We start from the raw sequence: 20,976 nt of genomic DNA, 5'->3' as shown, positions 1-20,976 counted from the left end.
TGAGTTCCTACAAAGAAGCAGCAATAGTAGTAGAAACAGTTTAAATGTTATTATTTGAAGAAAAAATATTTTTTACATACAATTCTGTTTTATTCGTATTTTGGCCTATATAATCTGATGGTTTGAATAACATGCGAATAAGAATGCACATAAAAAAGTTGTGATTTCAATAAAGTTTTGTACCTGTTTATTTAATTTTGAAGACAAGCTTTCCTTTCGACCTCGTTACCATTCCATTACCACTAGGGCTAACCAGCTTCTGGGATTTGTGATTAAATTGTCTAGGCAGTGATTCTCAACCACTGTTCCGCTGCACTTTTGTGTGCCACCAAATTTCAAAAGTGTGCCGCCAAATTTTGCGAATATATAATAATGTTAATATTATTAAATTATATCATTTTAAAAGAAAAATATTTTAAACATGAATATATATTTTAATCCACAAAAAAAAAAATAGTATATTTTACTTTATTTCGTATATTAAAATTTTTTGCTAAACTATTTATGCAGTGTGTTGTATTAAGTAAATAATTTTTATCTTTTTTTTTTTTGTGTGCTGCCAAATTTTGAAATCGTTAAATATGTGCTGCAACAAAAAAAAAAGTTGAGAATCACTGGTCTAAGGGCTTCAAGAGGCCACAAAGTGCCCTCTATCTTTTTTACTATCATGAGTATGTTGGGTATGGAAGTCCGGTATGGTCTCCGTACTACAGAGTCCATAGTGACGATATTGAAAGGGTGCAGAAGTTCCTAAGAATATTAGGCTATCGTCTGCAGTCAGGTCGTTCTGACATAAATTATGAATCACCATAGGTATTTTGATTTAGTATATTTGTACAAAATTTTACACTCCCATATAGATTCCATGGAACTTCTGTTAAATATTTCTATCAACAGTCACTTCAGAGCCTGAAATTCGATTTTGGTAAACCTCTTTGTGTTACGGACATATAAAGATAATATATCATACTTTAAACCCTTTAGTAAGAATGGTCAGGCAGTTTTTTTTTATTGCTTAGATGGTTGGACGAGTTCATAGCCCACCTTGTGTTAAGTGGTTACGGGAGCCCATAGACATTATGACGTAAATGCGCCACCCACCTTGAGATATAAGTTTTAAGGTTTCAGTATAGTTACGGCTGACTCACCCTTCAAACCGAAACGCATTACTACTTAACGGCAGAAATAGGCAGGGGGGTGCAACTCCCATACAAAGGAAAATAACATACAACTAGCGTCATCTTACTCCTGTGGCGACGTCATTTTTGTAACTTTTAGGCATTAATGATCTAATAAACTCACTAGATGGCAGATATGAGTTCTGACTCAATAAAAAATGTAGCGTACTTTGAAGCAGTGCTTCCACTTTTAGGGAATTCTCCCTTTTTTAGGGAAAAATAGCTGATATTTTGGATGATAAAGACAATTTAAAAAATACCAGGATTTAGGATATTTCGGGGTAAAAAGCAAAGCCTATACTAGTAACTGTTGTGAATTTTAAAATAAACGATAATTAAAGTAAAACAATGAACATTTTATTTTATGGAGAGAGAATGACATTAAGTCGAGTTGACAAGTAAAAGAATAAAACAGAGTTGTGTATAAAAACTATAAAGGTTTGATTCAACAGTAACCCTCTAGTAAAGTAAATCATAGATTAAGCCACTGCTTTTTCTTAGGGATTCCCCAGAATCCCAATAAGTATAATCCGCCAAATTTTTATTTACCTATTTTCGTTGATGTCACCAGAACTTACTTGTATTGTAATATACAGGTACTTCATGTACCATGAAAGATTATCATGGTAATTTCATTTACGAAAACCTTGTAATTGTCATTTCACTTTTGCTAGCAGTTCCTTCTTCAAAGACTGAGGTGGAAAGATTATTCAGTGTTCTCAAATTTAAAAACTGACAAAAGAAACAGGCTTTCTAATGAAACCCTGAACGGCTTGCTTCATAGAAAGTTCCCAACTTTGCCAGCAAACAATTGCTCAATTTTAGAACCGAACAGTGTTAGGTTGTGCAGCAAAAGAATATAAAAGCAATGCGTCGACTTCCTTGAAAATTCTAATCCTATAGATCTATGATCTTCTGGGGGCGTTTATATTATATATACCTACATTAAATAATATGCTGTGGTTTATTTTCTGTATTTTATTTACGCTTTCTATATGAGTCGTCTATTATCAAAGGTGGCAATCTGTGCATTTGGACAAAAAAAAATTATTGATATGTCAATACAGATTTATTTGAATATAATCGTCTCCTTCAAAGAATACGGTTCAAAACCTGCATTAAATAAAGGTTAATAGTTAACCTGTTATTTATCTAAGATGTCGTTCCGAAGAGTTTTGTGACTGCCAATGGAATATAAAGTCAATAATTCGTTTTTCTGATTTACCAATCATTGTCCAAAAGTCAGATTGCCGGCTTTGATAATAGTCGACTCATATAAAGGATTTATGAAAGTTGTCTAGGAAATTTTAGGGTAAATTCAAAAGAAACTAGGGTAAAATGTGTTAAAAAAAACGTAAGTGGAAACACTGCTTTGAAGTTTTCAAAATTCCAGGGCCGTAAAACAATCTCAAAAAAAAAAAAAAAGTTTTCAAAATGTCGTAACGATTTAATTTTTTAAATCGTTTTTTTTTGGTCTTGGTGTGAGTTATTTTACGTTGTAGTATTAATTTAGAGCAACTTTTAGCTTTATGAGAATATTAGACGATTAGACATTGAGAAACTCTGTTTTGAATTCTCTTTAGACATAACTTGGCTCCAATACTTTTTTCTTCGTTAGCGTTTCGTAAGCCTGTGTAACTATTTTCATTTCTTACAGAATGTTTACTATTAAAAATCAGCATGCCTCGAAGATCGAAAATGAAATGCTATTTCGGATGCCTTGATAACGGTGAGTTTACACTATTTTCCCGGTATATTATTTGCTAACATAATTATTATTCATAATATAATTAAATGAATTAGCACCAACTAATGGTCCTTCCTATTTCTGCTGCCTAGCTATCATATATGTTAAGTTTTGATCAAAACAGTCGGTATTAAGTCTCGTACTATCACACACACACCTCAGATAATAAAATTGTCTCGAGTGGGTGGAAGTATTTATGTTTTGCAACTCAGCGTATTATATGCTTATTGTCAAGTGGGCCCGAACTAGTTTTTTGGAATGATCAATCAGTCATGCTTTCCTGTTTAAATAAAATACAGCACAATTGATCTCACATCCAAAGTTAGATGATGGCATTCACGTTTTGTTTCCTGGTGTTTGATAACTAAGTTACACCAAGTGGCCTGTGACCACGTTCATCCTTCTACCCAATATAAAATAATGTTTTTATTTTTGTAGACAAAGGTTTGATAATGACAAAATTTTATGGAAAAATTATAAGGAGCACTAAAATGTCTGAAACATGAAAATATTGATGCACTATATTTGAACCAGAACGTGTTATGTAATATATTAATTTGTAAGTAAGATTACATTAACACTAAATTTTTCATGGTCGTATTTTTTCAATATTTGTTACATACTTAAGATACTTTGTTTCTCCGTTTCAGAAGAGAAACTGATTCAGCAAGGAACGTGAACTCTCAAGGGATCTTAATTTTTTTTAAATATGTTTATAATTGATAAATTAATAATTGAAATAGTTCATAAGAACTAAATTGATGCCAATTTTGTTTTAAAATAGGTTGTTTAGTTCTTATAGTTATAGTATTACGTTTGAATAGTTGTAATTAGTAAGTTAGTAATATATGAAAATACTGATATAAATTTTTGTAAATAACCTTTTGTAAATTCTACGAGAAGATGATTTTAATTAATGATCAAAAGTCAACGGTCTTTAAAAGCATTATTTGCAATTATTTAGATTTACTGTGGAATATATTTGCTAAGTTGTGTTTTCTGTATGAGCAGATATAAATGAAAATGCCCAAACATGATTATGTTTCTTACATTTTCATTATGTGAAATCAATATGCTTGTGACTGAGTATATTAATAATTTATTAAAACTTAAGTGATAGACAGCAACCCCTATGGCACTGCTGAAGTTTATAAGCACTGGTGACCACTTATCACGGGCCGGGTTGCGTGCTCGTCTGCTGTTGAGTGCAATAAAAATTTTCGAAACCCTTTCTATTATTTAGATGTAATATTAGTGTACATTTAATTTGGATTAAAAGATAAATTTACATTTTATGTTTGCATGTGTATGTTTATAATTCATTTGCATGTAACGAACACCAGTTTCTTTTTTAACAAAATGTAAACTAATGGTTTGTAATGAATGTAATTAACTTTAAGATGATTTTCTTTCAATCTGCTGTTTGTTTCATCTAGTATTACCAAAGCTAAAGCATCAGAAACGTCAGAATAGAAATAATTTAGATAGGGAATAAAAGTATAACTAATGTAATCATGTCTAAGATTACTATAAGCGTCATTAAGTACAAACTATCAATATTTAAGAGTACTTTAAATCATCATTACATTTTTTAAACATTTTTTGTTTTTCAAATCATGTAATAAAACGTTTGTGCAGAACAAAATGTCACATGTTATGAACATGATTGTGGGTTAATCGTTTCTTAAATTTCTAAATGTTTATAAGAATGCTAAGAATAATTTAGTATTCACTTTAGTGTGTGTATTATCTCTACAATGCTAGTATAAATGACAATTATTGTATGACGAAGCATAGGTAGTGTTTATAGATGTAATATTTTCATACAAGGTCATGATCTGTCACGATCAACTTTAAGCAAGAACTGCTATAGTTAAGAAACAAATTTATTAAATTTAATTCAAATTGTCTACTATGTTTGTAATGGAAAGCTGACATGTTTATATTTCGCACAAATGACTTAAGTGACATTGAATGATTTGATTATCTAGACTTAATTAACTTTTAGATAACTTTCGATTTAATGTTATTAAGTACTCTAGTAGGATTAATCTAGAGGAGTTATTGTTATTCGAAATTTTATACAATTGTACGTTCATACTATCTTTTAACAGTAAATTGTTTGTAATATAGGGAAATTAAATAGCTTACAGAGAATTACAGCTTTTTATTTAAAAAAACTGTTTTCTCTCTGTATGAAAAGGTCTTATCGATTAGAATGCTGAACACAATCAAACGTTCTTTAATATTTCATAAGTACTACCGGGAATTTCAGCGATTCTAAACGATAAGATTTTTTCATAAAGAGAGTTAATTATAAAAAATATTAAAATTACTAAAAAAGCCACCTGGTGGGGGGTAGGGAGATTAATAATCGACAGCAGCGACGCCTGCTGTCCTGGGCTCTAACTAAAGCAAAAATAAAAATGAGAGTTGCGCATCTATCTCAAATATATTAAGTGTATAATCTATGGAAATAGGCGTATAATGATTTGGCTAAATGTCACGTCACGGTGACCTTGATATCTTTGAATTTTAAATGTTCTAGTCTTATCTCATGTTGTTTTTTTTTTTTTCTTTTGGCAATAGCGTTTACTTTTTGCCAATGACGTAAATTAAAAGATTGGGAAACCAAGTTAAAAGTTAAAATAGGATACGAAACACGAGAAACGATCAGATAGGTAGAAGTTTGAAACGGATAATAAAAATTTCATAAATATACATAAATACACTAACAAATCAAATATTTAAACTTTAATATGGTTCTGAAGGACGAAAGATGACAATATAGATGAAAGATAAAATATACATGGATACATAATTATACAGGATATACAGGTAGGAAAAGGAATATTAAGAGATATTAGATCATTCAGGAATGAGGAGCGGTCGTATAGAGGACATGAAAAGAAAATGTGATCTAGATCACATCTATCGGATTCATTCACATTTACGTTAGTAGATACAATGCCTAATCTATTAAGATGAACAGGAGTGCAAACATGATCCAAACGCATTCTTATGATAGAAGAACATACTAGCATATTGCATTTGGCACGGAAAAACCATGGCATAAAGGAAATAAGTGGCTGAAGGTCTCGTGTTGTTTTCAGGTTAGTATTAAAATGAAATAACTTTTTTTAAAGGAATTTTATGACCTGGTAACTGAGATCTTTAAGTCATGTCTTATTTTAATTTTTATTCATATTTTTATGAAAAATGATATTATGGCGTGAAATGAAATGAAGATGATTAATTTGAGACATTAATCAACCGGGATGAAATTAAATGAAATGAAATTTTATGGGATGAATTATAATCTCAGTAAAATGGTGGTCATTTACTAAGATTTTTTCAGTGGACTTTTTGGAGGATCCCAAGAAGTTACGTCCAGCGGTTTTGTTCCATTTTCCCACTTTTGTGCACTTTGACAGATATTAAACAGTTAATAAACCACCATTATTACACATTTAAACCCGAAAAAACACAAAATATACAAAATAAAACAAATCACACAATTTCACTCCTCGCGTTCCCGCCAAAAAGTCTCAATGAAATAGCTGACATTGAATCGTACACAGATAATAAAAATATTGACAAAAATGATTTTTTTTTCTACCTAAGCCGATAGCCTTGAGAGGCTATATCCGTGTAGCCTTAACTAGTTGGTGAGCTCACGGGGCTCAAACCTGATGACGTTGCTAACTAAAAATATTCACATTGAAAATATGACCTAACCAATTGCTCAAAATTATTTTTCAATAATAAAGAAATGCTCAATGCCCACTCCACATTTACGATGCTATTTGTAACTACTCACACTATAATTCATTTGCCAAGTGCCATCCCAGGCAAACACAGAGCCACAAGTTTGTCTGAACTTCTTAATAGCAAGTATCTGTCTTACATAGTAGTTATTTTGTCGCTGCAGTTTGGGTCATAAAAAGTCGGAGCGGTGAAGCGAATATTTCGCTCTCTCTTCCACTCACGAGCCTTATGGACGGGCATAGTGATGCGCATTATTGTTGTCGATAAGCGTTATCGATAGTGTATTTAGTTTTGTCATTTTGTGGGTTAGTGATAAAAATGAAAGAAAAAAAATTATAAAGCAACGTATAAGTACAAAAGTTTAGAATACAACAAGTCACAGTTGGTTTCATGAATAAAGACTTCGGTTATAACTACTTTTTGGTTATAGCGAGGTCACATTTACGTCCCTTGAATTTAAAGGATACTTTCCTAGAAAATTCATTCGGTTATAGCGACTTGGATATAGCGTAAATTTCGGGTATAGTAACTTGTTTTTATGAACCATTTATGACAGATTCCCAGAAACCCCTTACGGATATTAGTATTGAGTCGGCAAAGGCATAAAGACTCTTTCATAAAACTATTAAGCTTTCTCATCCTTTGTTTACATTCACAGATGGTCAAGCAAATGCTTTGTTTGTATGTACATACAAACAAACAAAGCATTTGTTTGACCATCTGTGTAGGAACATAGAAACAAAGCATTTGCTTGACCATCTGTGCTAAGTAGTCCTCTACTGAGCACGGGAAACTTATGTGAATATTGATGATCAAGCTATCATTACTGATAACTTGACTGATAGTGAAATTATTGAGCCTGTGCTTCAAACACAAGAAAAGGAGGATGAAGAAGAGGAAGAAGATTGCAATCTAAATGAAATTGCATAGCCGTGGAAGGATATCACCGTCGCAATAAAACGATGACACTATGTGTTTAATTACACTTTTGTCAAAGTCGTCTAACGCAGTTACTGTACAAGGCCGATTGACGCTAATTCGTGGAGAGCTAACTTCTCCCTTTACACACCCATTTTTAATTTTGTCGACCGTTCTAATACTCACACCACATATCGCCGCAGCAAGTTCAGGAGAACGGCAGAAATTAACACTTAGTAACTTGTTAGGACCTATTTTCATTTTAGTGAAAAAATCTAAAACATTGTTGATAACAACACGTGCTTGTGCTGCTATATTGATGCCAACAGGCAAAATATTATTTTGAATAAATTGTGTCGTTTTGGTACAAAACAAAGGAGTAGCCATTGTGTCACTAAAGAAATTCAGAGAACGAATGCACAAAAACAAATTTCTCTTCGACATAATAATATATACTATGACTGCCTTCGATGACTCATTTGTTTCTATTGATAATGGCGTTGCGCCCGCGCAACATGCTCACCGCCCTAGCCCGGCTGTGTTTTATAACCCAAACTGCAGCGTCAAAATAACTCTACTATAGTTCCCATAATTTGTCCACAGTAGTAATAATTTAGTTTCATTAAGTGGAGTCCGAGGATGTTTCGGGATTACCACAGAGACTAAAGTAAATGATAATAAAACACTTGACAATAAATTACACTGAAGTTTATTTCATCCTGAATACATATTGACTGATGGTACTTATATAAACTTGCATATTATGCAAACATCTCACAACTTCGTTACGACTCATTCCACATACACTTCTTATGCCCGAGGAAACCGATTCACATTTTTTTAATTTATCTAAGTAGTTATAAATTCTAAAATTTGATAATATTGTGAAATTTAAGCATTCTCTGAGTTATTCCACTAAATCCATTTAGCATTGAAAATAAACGATCATGATAATTATAAAATTGATTTAAGTTCTTCATCGATATATTCTATACAATTTCAACTAAAGCACGCTCAGAACGGGAGGGGGGCAGGTCGGGGTGCAACCATACGTCCAAACGAACACTATACAATTGTATACATTTGTAAAAGTATCAAAATCGAGTAAAGGCCTACAAAAAATTATCTCGAGATACTAATATATTCGTTCACGTTGTAACCTAAAAATTGTCCTATGTGACGCACTGGGGCCCCGGGGGCCGGGGTATTAACTATTCGGCTTAATCATATTTACTTTATTTATATAATGAGATGAACGCGAAACAAAAGCGGCAGTCGCGGCCGGTCGCTACTCGTCCGCCTCCTCCTCCTCCGACTCCTGCGCCTGCAGCCACGTCAGCCACGTGTTCACCTGCAACCAGACAACCGAGCCGTTAGTGCCAGTCGGCCCCCGCCCCCAACCCCGCCCCGCCCCGCCCCGCGCGCCCCACGCACCTGGAACAGAGCCTCTCCCTTCCCCGGGTACGCGTCGGTGACGTCTTCTCTCCAGCGCAGAAACGCTTCCTCCTCGCACACCTCCATGTTGTACAGGTACATGAACCAGCGCAGCAGCATGCCTGCGGGACGTCGGGGTTCGAGTAGTCTAATCGGCCTTATCGGCACAGGCCTCCTGCTTTGTAAGATCTGTCCGCACCATTACACATTCAACACGATGACCAGCTCCAGTTGCCCCTTGAGCAATTAAACTATCAAGGGAACAGTGCCGACGACTGCTGAGAGAGGGAAGACAAGGAGGCCAGCAGGTTGAAGTTACGAAATGTCGATGGCTTTATATAACACAGCTGCAGGTCGAGCCACTTTCAATTCAAGCTTTATGAACGTAAGTTAGATATAGTAAATCTAAAAGTTAAAAAACACACAGTTAAGCTCATTTCGGTAACGGGGTCAGCACTTCCGAGTGTGTGACGTCACTGCTATTGATACACTTGTCTTGATAATCTTAAGAATGTCTACCGTAATCTTGGGGAATTGAAATATAAAACTCATTGAAATTGGAATTGGCAAAGTTATCAAATTATGAATATGCTTCAGAAGCTGCTTCGTGTTCATCCATCGGCATACGCCACACGTGCACGGGTAGGCAGCAATAATAAAGAGGGTTTTGAACCTGTAAGTATCCTACAGTGAGCTGAATGCCCCAGGTTGTACTCCATGTTGCAATTGTCGGGACAAATATTTATAAATAAATTATTATACTTTAATTGAATCAACCTAAGACTCTAATATTCATATTGCAAAACCGGGAGGTAGGTACCTTCAACACTTCGCAGCGCATTCGGAGGCGCCGCCACAGCCGACCGGCGCGCTAATATTATAGTTTGAGGATTCAGGAGCTGGGCATTCAGCTCGCATTAAGCAGAAACATTGTCCAGGGACACTGACCCTTGGGGTAGTGGTGGGCGTGGGCGTGCACCTGCACGGCGTACACGGCGGCCAGCTGCAGGTCCAGGCGGGCGTCCAGCAGCGCGCGCAGCAGCGGCGCGTAGGGCTCCAGCAGCGCCTTCTCGCGCTCCAGCGCCGCCTTGTCGGGCGCGGCGGCCGCGGAGTCGGCGCCCGCCGTCACGTGCTCGGCCAGCAGGCCCACCAGCGCCGACACGAAGCCGCCGGTGTGGCGCACGGCCGCCTCCACGTTGGCCTTGATCCAGCGGTACAGCGGCTGCGGCGCGGGCTCGGCGGCCAGCTGGCGGGCCAGCGCCGCGCGCACCTGCAGCTGCGGCACCAGGCCGGCCAGCCCGCGGGCCTCCAGCGCCTCCAGCGCGCCGTCCGCCCCGACGCCGGCGTGCGCGCACAGGTTCAGCTTGCTCTCGGCACAGAGCTGCCGCAGCCGCTCGAGGCCCACCAGCTCGCGGACTTCCTGCAGCACCTCGAGCAGCAGCGGGTGGTGTTGTCCGCCTTCGCACCACGACCCGATCTCGCTCAAGGTGACCAATTTCTGAATAGCAAATAGTTTCGGTTAAACCTTAACGTTTGAACGGTACGAGTTCTGGTGGGGGCGGCGGGTACCTGCGTGAGCGCGTGCGCGAGCAGCAGCGGCAGGCGCGGGTGGTGCTGGGGCAGCAGCGCGCGCAGGGCGTCGGAGTGCGGCGCGCGGCGGGCCCGGCGCACGACCAGCACGGCGGCCAGCTCGCGGCCCGGCTCGGCGCAGAGCGCGGCCTCCAGCGCGCCGGCGAGCGCCCTCCGCAGCACCTTCTCCGGCACGTCGTCGAGGCGGCGCAGCGCGGCCAGCCCCAGCTCGCCGTCCTCGCCGTCCGCGGCCACGGCCTCCACCGCCTCCGCCGCCAGCTTGCACGCCTCCTCCTTGCTCACGCCCTGGAAGCCGCTCATCTTCCTTCAATCCATAGATAGTGAAAAGCAGAGAGCACCGCGGAGGCTCACGACACCACCACCAGAAATAAGGTAAATTTGTGTTATTCCTTCATCGCGGAAGTCATTCGTGAACAACAAAACTGTTAATTGCTGAAGAGCGCGGCGACGTCCAACGACCTGGCTCGTCATTGCGCTTCAACAATGGCAAACTCGAACGAAGCTAGTATTAGCTGGTCAAGATGAAACCCCAACGCAAGCTGCCAAGCCTCAGCCTCACACTGTTAACTCTCTTGGTGTACAAAGAAACAAATGTCAATAAATAACTTTATAGTACAATATTCAAAGTTTGATATATAACGTGAACGCAATATATAATAAAATAGCTTTTGCCCGCAACTTCATCCGCGTGGAATAGTTATAATAAATAAATAAATAATATTTACTAACAATCACGCCACGTTAACTGGTCCCGTGGTAAGTTCGTAAAGAACTTGTGTTACAGGTACCAGATAACGGAAATAAATATACATAATATTTTTATTATACACATACATATATTTAATAGACATCCATAACCCTGGAAAAGACATTTATATTTATCATACAAATATCTTCCCTTGGCGGGATTCGAACCCGCGACCCCCTTGTGTAGTGACCATGTCACTTACCACTACACCAGACGGCCGTAGTTACTTTGGCATAACGCTAAATTTTACCCGCGACTTCATTTATGTAGAAAGTAAAATTATTTTTGAATAATAGAATGTTAAGGAGCTATTTAATGAACCAAAATCACGCTTTTTAACCGACTTTAAAAGAGGAAGTTATCAATTCGACCATAATTTTGATTTGATTATGAAACATTTTTTATTGGTGCTCCGCTTGTTTTGGTCTTAGCATGATATTATATAGCCTATAAGCCTTCCTCAATAAATGAGCTATCTGACACTGATTTTCAAATCGGACCAGTAGTTCTTAAGATTAGCGAGTTCAAACAAACAAACTCTTCAGCTTTATAATATTAGTATAGATATAACAAATAACACAATAAAATGAATATGTGCGAGATTAAAATCGTAAAAAATGTTTGAATTTTGAAAGAAGACCCGGCAGCCGGGAGGCTCGCGGGCTACACGAGCAGGGTTCGCTGAGTCTAACAACGAATCGAAGAGCTCAAAGGAGCGCTATGTACCAATTCTCATAGTCTCTGTAAAAGTTTGAGGTCTGATTAAAGAATGCAGATTATTCGAGTAGCACATCCCTTACCTTGTCCTTTTTAGGTTTCTCTTTTTTATCCGGCGCCGGTTTGATTGTGATGGCGGGCTCCTTGTAGCGCGGCGCGGAGCTCACGAACGAGGGCGACAGCGCGTCTGCGGACGAGACAACACGCGGGGTTAGCGCGGGGCCGGGGGCGGGGGGCGAGGTGGCGGGGGGCGGGGGGCGGCGCGCACTCACTCTGCGGCACGGGGGGCAGCGGCGCGTGGTGCTGCGGGCCCGCCGGCTTGGACAGCTTGTTGGCGGTGAACATGAGCGAGTTGGCGGCCGGGCGCATCTGCAGGTCGGCCAAGTGCGTGTGCAGCGCCGGCCGAGCCTTCGGGCGGGACTCCTTGTGCGCGGCGGGGGGCGGCGTCTTGTGGGGCGCCGACAGGTGCAGGTGCGAAGAGCGCCGGAAGGCTAGCGCGTCCGGCGCGGCGCCCGGCAGGTGCAGCTGGGCCAGCACCTCGTCCAGCGGCCGAGCGCGCCGGAACAGGGGCTCACGACGGGGCAGCTCTTCGTCTCGCAGCTGCGCCATCGGCACTGGCGCCTCCCCGGCCGCCGCCGCGCGGGGCACCCAGCCGCCGCGCCGCAGCTCGGCGACATCGCGCAGCATGAAGCGGATGCGCGGAGCCAGCTCCTTGGACTGGGAGAGCGTTTCGATGCGCGCGAAGTACTGCTCCATGAGGCCGCGGCCGCGCTCCGAATCCAGGACGCGGCCGCACGTACGCACGAGCTGCGCCAGACACTCCAAGTCCTCCTGGTGTTCGGCGGCAGCGCGGCGCGCCAGCAGATTCTGAATGCATCGATGCAATATCGACTCGGACAAGATTTCGAGCTTGCCCAGCTCTCCGATGAACTTTATGTTGCCGAGCATCTTGCATTTGGCGAGGTGTCTCTTTTCTTCCTCTTCCGGCGATAACGTTTTATCCTCGAAAGCGGCGAACGCCTGGAAGGGAGACCCAACGATTAAGGAAATGAAAGCAGATGTGAGTGCGTTTAACTTACAAAACCAAATCAGAAGTATGCGTTACCTGCGTCCGATTTTCAAATTCAGTGCGACATTTGTTAAGCAACAAAAGCTTAAATGTGCACGGCTGACCCGGCGGCTCGAAGTTGGGAGCTTCTTCGCTGAGCCGCTTGCAGAGCTGCGCGTACATCGACGAGTACTTAGGCTCGTCCAGGGCTTTCTCAAAAATGAGAAGGATGACGCCCTTGAGGACCCTGTCGGAGTCCAATTCGAGCCCGAGGAGATCATCGCTCAGCTTTTGAAATTTCTCCGGCGTGAGCTTGTTGAGAATACCACGAACCTACACAGAGCACGGCCGGTCAGAAAGCATGAGGAGAGCTGGATACCTGAGGAAGGAGCTGGATGCATCATACCTTGCGGAATATGATGTCGTACTTGGCATCTCCGTCGGGCACGTCGTGATGTCTGAGTGATGAGGGCGGGACCCAGCGTCGCCGCGGGGGGACTGGCGTCCGCCCCGAGGCGATGCGCGCGGGCCCCGGTTGCCGCGCGCTGTCCGTCTTGCTGCCGGTGCTGTCTCCCGCGAGCGTGCCGCTGTCGCCGCCCGCTGCCGTCTCTGCTTCGTGTGTGTACGCCTACGCGAAGATAGCCTGCGTGCACACCACATCGCATCACATTATTCGTGTTCACAGAGGTTCATCGTGAGTGCGCCACCGTTACTATCTGATTTGTAATTTTCTTTGAAATTTACGGTCACGGCAGGTATTGAGGTCTCTTCTCAGTCGATAGTGTGCGACCACTACAGGGGGGACGAGGGGGTTTCGCTTTTGGATTTCGCGTGGTGATTATGATCTCCACTCCACGGGTGAGTAATGGTCTCACCGCCTGGCGGACCCGTCTACAGGCGACAATCCACCCAGTCCTCTTGGACTCTAGCCACCACAGCAGTGGTTGCGAAGAGGACACGGCGGAGTACACGTTTGCGGAATTCTGCGCTTCCGAGGTACAGTAGCGCCGCGTCCTCGTCCGGTGATAGGACTGACTCTGCTCTCTGCTGCCGACCGTCATTACTAACTTGCTCGGCAGCGACGAGTTCTGGTACACGATTGTAGTCCTCTGCGAATCCACCATCTCGCAGATAGAGACGGTGGACTAGTAGAGGGAGACCTCTTCTTTCCTCTCGGCGCTGTGCCGCCGCCGTCGTGCCGAGTTCAGAGGAAGTTGTTCATTCAGCTCCGACCCTGTGAGGAGGCAATCTCCTTCAGGTGATGGTCACGGGACAACCTGAGGGGGTCGAGGCTGACGCTACGACCACTCTATCACACTAGCTATCCTCCTAGGAAGAGGCAACGCGGCGGCGGCTGGCATCCCCGAGGCGCGGAAACCTCATGTGTGAGGTTCGGTCCTCTGCCCGAAAAGAAAGATATTAAGGTCTTAGTATGAAAAACAGGAGTGTTAAGTATATTGTAAGCTGGATAACACTATTTGTCATCTGGTGGAAATTTACTTGTACACATTAGCTTTTATATTTTAAAATGTACACTATGCTTTCGGATATATTAATTTATAAAAATAAAACAGATTATTTGCGAGTTTTCAATTAACTATTTAATTAGCTACTAATTATAGCTCATTAAACCGATACACTTGATAACATATTATCGTCATATAGTCGTACAGTGCACAAAGCCTTCGCATCGATGGCACAATCTCTTGTTAATTTCGACTACGCACACAACTCTACCGCGACGTCACAAAAGAGGAACTTGACCCTGATCGATTCATGTCACTATTCTTAGGTCGAATAGACGCGTAGCAAGGACATGCATTACTTTATTTAAAGAATACGAGTACAACAGTTGCCATGTTTGCCGCGTATCGTACTTGACAGAAACTTATTCGGAAGCCGGCGGTGCTCGCGACGTCGCATCGTCTGCACGGCGTCGGTAAGAGCATCGATGAAAATTTATTTGTACTTTAAAGAGTGCGGTACTCATAGAATGGTAATTATGAATAAGTTCAATTTTAAACAATGACTTTTGTGTATATGTATGTGAAGGTACGAGTACAAGAGGATTGCGAGGTATAGGAACATGCTCGTCCGTGTCCCGTCGGTGACGTCATTTCTATCATGATTCATTGCCGAACAAGCAATTGGAGGCGGGTGCGGTCACACAATTTGTTCTGTCAATACGCTATATAGCAAGCACATCGGATGCTTGTAGCCGTCCGTGGCTCTATCGTTCTGTCAATACACTTATTCAACACATTGGTGCCTTCTAGAGCTCTTCTAAAGGCGTTAGTGTAATGGCGTTGATTAGTGCAGCTCAGTCGTGGCGAGCTGTTCGTAGTTCGTTCACAAAGCCCAGGATTCTTGCGATTTGCGAAATGTTCATTTCTGTATGGTACCGACACAAAATTGGGGCAGATTTGTTTTGCCGTTCTCGATCCGGTACGTATAGCCACTATTTTTTTTTATTTTTTTGCCCGTGTAGGCCCACCTGATGGTGAGTGATTGCCGTCGCTCATGGACCAGCGTAGAGCCAAACCGCTGCCTACTGTTAAGTACTCTCCACAAGCCTCGTTTGAAGAAGGACATGTGGTAGCGCTCGGGACACACCGTAGAGGGGAGCTCATTCTAAAGCCGGATGGTACGTGGCAAAAAAGATCTCTGGAAACGCAATGTGGATGACCGCAGTGGCTCCAGTTAGTACAGATGAACTCTACTCCGGTGGCGGGCGGTGCGTGGTATATTATTATTGAAGTAACCAATTGCAGCAGATCTATGCAGCGTTTATGTTACCGCATCTTGTCGCGCTTGCATTGCCATCGATTTCGGTTGTGTATTCTATCCTCAGCTTTCACCGGTTAGCGGAGCCCCCGTGTGCATTCATCCCACACAATTAGTTAGGCACTACGCAAAAGTCGATCTTTGTCACTGTTTCGAGAGATGACTCAAATCGGCTTTTCAGTAGTGTCCAATTGTAGAGCTAATTTCATTAAAGTCAACGAATAAATAATTAAAAGGTAAAGATGTAGTTCAAAATCTGAGTGCCGCATTAATGTTAATTATTACGTGTATGTAATATGTATTTGTTTATTGCATTATTGTAGACAGAAAGAGCATTTTCCAATCTGGAGAGTTAACGAGAGCAAAGCGGGCGTGCACGGTCGATACGAGTGTCGGCGGGTCGTCGGCCGGCGGACGCCCAGCGGCCCGGGCGCGGCTGCTGCAAGGTCGCCGCCGCCGCCGCCGCCGACACCGTGTCACCTTCGTCTTCTTATCGTTTCACTTACTTCGATGAATTACGTTAAATATATTAATACGTTCAAATAATATTTCAGTTGAAGCATACACATGTAGTTGTATATTTTTCTTGCAATAAGTTCTAGGACGGCTACCTTAATAGGTAGCCGTCCTAGAAACTTATTCAATTATGAAACCGGACACAAAGGTGTTGCCGACACATTACGAGTCTATTGTGCATAATGGCGTTGTGAAGACGCATGGGCAGACCGTAGCAGACTCGCGGGACAGGGACGTAGAATGAAAGCTGTGCTCAGAGGGGACCTGTTCCTCGGTACGCCGGTACTTACAAATTAAACCTTAACTTCATTTTCGGTAAAAACGAAGTTCCAAGAAATCCGAGGGGTTGCAATAAGCGCAAAAACTATGAGAAATTCTGGAATATGAATTGGCCGGATTGGGGCTTGACGCCGCCCTTTTTTACCACATGCCATCAAGTAGCCAGAGACAATTTTGCTTCCATTCACGAAACTAAGAATGACAGAGCACACAGTCAAGGTCTATTCAGACATATTTGTGTGCAGCCAGGCGCCAGACGACAGAAGGATTATAATGCAAATTGATTTGAAAAGAGGTACGTAATGAAGTGTCAATTATGGTATGGGCAGGCATTTATACGAGGGCACGTTCGGAAGGAAATCCACGCGATTGAAAATGAGTCACTAACAACGATACAAAATGTAACGGAGATTTTCGACGAAATTGTAGTGCCCTCCGTCCCTTTCATAAGATACGAATGTTGTTATTATGCTAGTGGCCCTGCAATCGATGCTTATGGGGCAGCCAACAAGCAAGACAGGTAAAGAACATAAATTACGCGTCCGTTAATTAGAGAGATCTTGCAAAGGTGAACAGTATAATATTATGCGTTTATTGACACGGACGCGGGGTCAGTGAACCCGCGCGCCGCGATCATCCCTTAGTGACGTTCCGCGCGACGAGCCCCAGCGCATCCCGGCGCGGTCGTCGACCCGCCCCTGCCCCGCCCCCGCCCGCACCTCACTGATTTTCGATAATCTTACGGCCGGTCGTGAGCAGAGGTGCGAAACTACGTACCTACGTCACCGCTACTCATTCGCGACCTACACAAGTACGTGCACTACATACTCGCCGTACTAGTAATATCATATACTATGTACATACTACATATTATATACATCTATTCATGGAATAATCTAGGTAATACATTTCCCATATTTTATTTTTACGACAAAGCTTTTGTTGATTCTACTTTAATGTATTAGAATAAGTTTGCGCAAATTCATTAACAAAGAAGCCTTGTTGAGGAATATATGTACGTCGCGGTGAGTACGTGTCCGTCTGTAATCGGTCATTTGTTAACGTGTTCAAATAGTATAATCGGACAGATTTTCTTTGTTATGCAAAGTTTATAGGAGACAGATCGCGTGCACGTTGAATGTTCCGTGGCTCGATCTCACGGGTTCTAGCCGTCGCGCGCCAGGTGATCGACCAATGCTCATATAAAGCCTACAGCACATCCCCACACGACGACTCGGTTACTAAGAACGTATCGGACCTTCAGCACTCGCTGCGGACCGGATCCGCAGTGAGCCATCGTATTGAATCGTATGTTTCAACATAGTCTAGAGAGATTGAATGTTAACAACAGTTTTTTGAACTCTCACTGTCCGTAACTAAGAAAACGGGTATCTACTTGCGACCATCGCGCGACGGGGAATAGCTTCAATACGGGGGCTCGAGTTTTGAGGGCGACGTGATAAATAAATAATATTATTTACACGCGATGTGATACAGCTGAGCAGCGCTGTGATGAGAGCTGGTGGAGGTGTTGTTGTTGCAAATACGTTTCTCACAAAGATTTTCTGTTAATTACGTTATGGATGTTCAACTTCTATTTTCGAAACATCCATTGCATGTTGCCCTTTCGTAATTAATATTCATGTCTCACTATACCATCACTCATGTATGATTTTTGTCGACGAGGACAAAAAGGTGTTGGGGAACAGTAACGTAATCTGTATATATAAAAATCAATTGCTGTTCGTTAGTCTCGCTAAAACTCGAGAACGGCTGGACGGATTTGGCTAATTTTGGTCTTGAATTATTTGTGGAAGTCCAGAGAAGGTTTAAAAGGTATATAAATATGAAAATGCTCGGAATTAAATAAAAATAACAATTTTGTTTTTCCTTTGATGTATCCCCCGTTGGACGCATTCCTTTTGTTTTTTTAAGTTTATTTTATACAAAATCTTAGGTCTTTTATTTATCGATTGAGGCACTACGAGCTCTGTCGGGTCAGCTAGTAATTAATATAAATCCCGACAAGAGTCGTCGGACTCTTCGCCAGGGTCGCGTATTCGTCAATAAAAGCGCAAGGCAGAACGAAGGGTCGGGTCAGAGGGGTGCGCGACCCACTTGCACCGGCTCGATGGAGCGGCGGCCCACTATGTTACCATTGACCCAGTTTCCCCTCCGCCCTCTGCGCCACTCTTCCACCTCTGCAAGCCCCATGTGGCCAGGCGTTGCCTGCTTCGCCTACTGAACCCATCTACCCCGACTTTAATCAATTACATAATGCTATATTTGAAAACTAGCCAAATACGCAAAAACGACCTTCATGGTTACTTATTAATATACAAAACTATTAATGTTTTCTTTTTTAATAGTTATGACTACAGATTCATTCGTGGAACAATAACATGTGTTATTAAGTGCATTGTGATATGCCATAGTAAATACATTCAAGAAAAAAAGAATCATTAAAATTCTTGTAGGACATGTAATGACAATGAAAATGTTGGTCCATGAGCAAAGTGCCGCAAACAATAAAAGGCAGGGCTCCTTTTGTTCAAGACCCTCACCAAATTATTTTCAATAATTTTTTTTCATGTCATAGCCACCATGATTTGGTTTTTTTATTTAGTGTGATTTATACAAAGAGAGTTCTGGAAAGCCATGGGTGGCATTATTATGCCAGTTTATGTCCCTTAATAGTTCTTTCTAAACAAGACAGCAACAATGGTATTCCATAGTCACTTTCAAATGTTCTAATAATGTTATGACTTGTATCCATCACAACAACCATCAAGACATTCAGATGTCATAATCCTCTTAAAAGTAGTAAATCTCAGATGTTGCAACAGCATGAATGCTTCTAATTGTTTCATCAACATTATCATCAGCCTGTAGCAGTCCACTAAATGTTTATATGCACTAAATTATTATAAATATTCTGAACTATTTACACATTAACATTAAACTTTCTTGCTTAAATTAGTAGCTTTATACAAATTGAAATGCTGTCATTTCAAGAAACATATCTACTTAGCCATGTTGACATCCCAATCTTATATGGAATAGTAACTTGCTTGCTTATTGTTGTTTATATAAGAGAATTGTTGATAAATAATTACAATATCAAATTATAAGTACAGCACAGGCCAAGTATTGATCAGACTATACATAGTCTAAAATGTAGAGACTAAGATACACAATAGTGTTTCTTGTCTTTCGAGTGAAAGAAACAAAACAGTTAAACACCTGATTTGTTTTTTTTTTTAATGGAGCACTATTTATTGTTAGTTATGTTATTATGATTATTCAATAAATTCATAGTTATTATGAGATTAACAATATTATCAAGGTGTTTGTTATTAATTTTTGTAGTGTTATCATTCAATTATAGTGAAATTTAAATCACTCTCATTGCTTAAAATAAATGTTGTTATTTAATATATTATTATTAAAATTTGTTTTTTTTTTCTCAAATCCAAGATTAAAATTTTAACATGGCATTTTTTCAGACTTGCTTCATATCATTATGGGCATGGTAAATAACGCAGTGTAAAGGGCGTTAATGAATTCACTAAGCAACTAAATATAATACTAGCAATCTTGCCAAAGACAAATCTCCATTCAAGCGACACTAAGTAATTGTCTCAGATTCAGCGTTTTATGTGAAAAGTGCACGAATAACAGTAATGCGGGGGAAATGGCGAAGCGGAGGACGCGGTCGTCGGCAGCTTCAGTCTACTAACTAACGCTACTGAACATCTGTCTTTTGTAGCTAGGTTAGAATGCTCTGTGCAACACTTTGTTTAATAATCAATAAAGTATCTATGGATTTCCACTAATCCAAAAAATGTATATTGGTGATTTCAGAAGGTAAACGGGCTTTCAGAGTAATACTAATGAGGAAATGTTTAAAATGGCTCACAAAGGTGACGCATCGACACGATCTAATCGTTTGATGGTTTCTCAACCTGGAGAGATTATATGCTCCATTGACACTAATTGCACATACACTGTGATTTGTATGACACTAAATACACCATTTCAGTATTAATTTTTCAAACTTACGAGGCGTTGAAAGTCAATTTGTTGAAAGTACGCGAACTGCCACACAACAGCTCAACTCGTTCGCACGCACGCAACTGACGAGTGTTGCCATTATTCCACATAAGTTGTAGCATTTCCATTTTTCTACCAGGAAAGGCGTAGGTAAGTACTCCATACAACCTAATTATTCAGATTTTCTGTTATAATA

General features: G+C 41.1%; 1 protein-coding gene and 2 long non-coding RNA genes across 5 annotated transcripts; 2 read left to right on the top strand and 1 right to left on the bottom strand.

The window, feature by feature from the left end:
• Window positions 1–1,722: 1,722 nt before the first annotated feature.
• On the top strand, window positions 1,723–5,082 carry LOC149501613 (uncharacterized). The gene is made up of 3 exons (XR_016324138.1): window positions 1,723–2,907; window positions 3,364–3,484; window positions 3,576–5,082. It is a non-coding gene; the product is annotated as an uncharacterized LOC149501613 (long non-coding RNA).
• Window positions 5,083–8,304: 3,222 nt separating this feature from the next.
• NAT1 (N-acetyltransferase 1) lies at window positions 8,305–20,910 on the bottom strand. Of its 3 annotated transcripts, none has more exons than XM_028171551.2 (9): window positions 20,790–20,910; window positions 13,555–13,791; window positions 13,206–13,481; window positions 12,373–13,120; window positions 12,184–12,287; window positions 10,615–10,920; window positions 9,994–10,543; window positions 9,046–9,167; window positions 8,305–8,962 (listed from the first exon to the last, which is right to left on the bottom strand). In XM_028171551.2, exons 3-9 carry the CDS (start codon window positions 13,329–13,331, stop codon window positions 8,900–8,902), a joined length of 2,019 nt encoding a protein of 672 aa, XP_028027352.2. In that variant the 5' UTR covers window positions 13,332–13,481; window positions 13,555–13,791; window positions 20,790–20,910; the 3' UTR covers window positions 8,305–8,899. The 3 variants fall into 3 exon arrangements, with proteins under 3 accessions (XP_028027352.2, XP_089588749.1, XP_089588751.1); XM_089732623.1 differs by having other exon boundaries at window positions 20,647–20,860; XM_089732625.1 differs by lacking the exon at window positions 9,046–9,167.
• On the top strand, window positions 13,791–20,178 carry LOC149501612 (uncharacterized). The gene is made up of 2 exons (XR_016324135.1): window positions 13,791–15,593; window positions 16,256–20,178. It is a non-coding gene; the product is annotated as an uncharacterized LOC149501612 (long non-coding RNA).
• Window positions 20,911–20,976: the final 66 nt, after the last annotated feature.

Source organism: Bombyx mandarina, chromosome 13, assembly GCF_030267445.1.
Source record: "Bombyx mandarina strain Sakado chromosome 13, ASM3026744v2".
Classification (NCBI taxonomy): Eukaryota; Metazoa; Arthropoda; class Insecta; order Lepidoptera; family Bombycidae; genus Bombyx; species Bombyx mandarina.
The sequence above is the reverse complement of the archived record's forward strand: the minus strand, read 5'-3'. Positions and strand labels throughout refer to the sequence as shown.

Bases quoted from the DNA above. Each gene is read 5' to 3' on its own strand.
- NAT1 (XM_028171551.2), bottom strand. From the start codon at position 13,331: ATGTACGCGCAGCTCTGCAAGCGGCTCAGCGAAGAAGCTCCCAACTTC. The intron at 10,921-12,183 runs GTAAGGGATGTG...AGCGGCTTCCAG, and splicing joins AGAAACCTAAAAAGGACAAG to GGCGTGAGCAAGGAGGAGGC. The intron at 8,963-9,045 runs GTGCGTGGGGCG...GTCTGGTTGCAG, and splicing joins AGGGAGAGGCTCTGTTCCAG to GTGAACACGTGGCTGACGTG.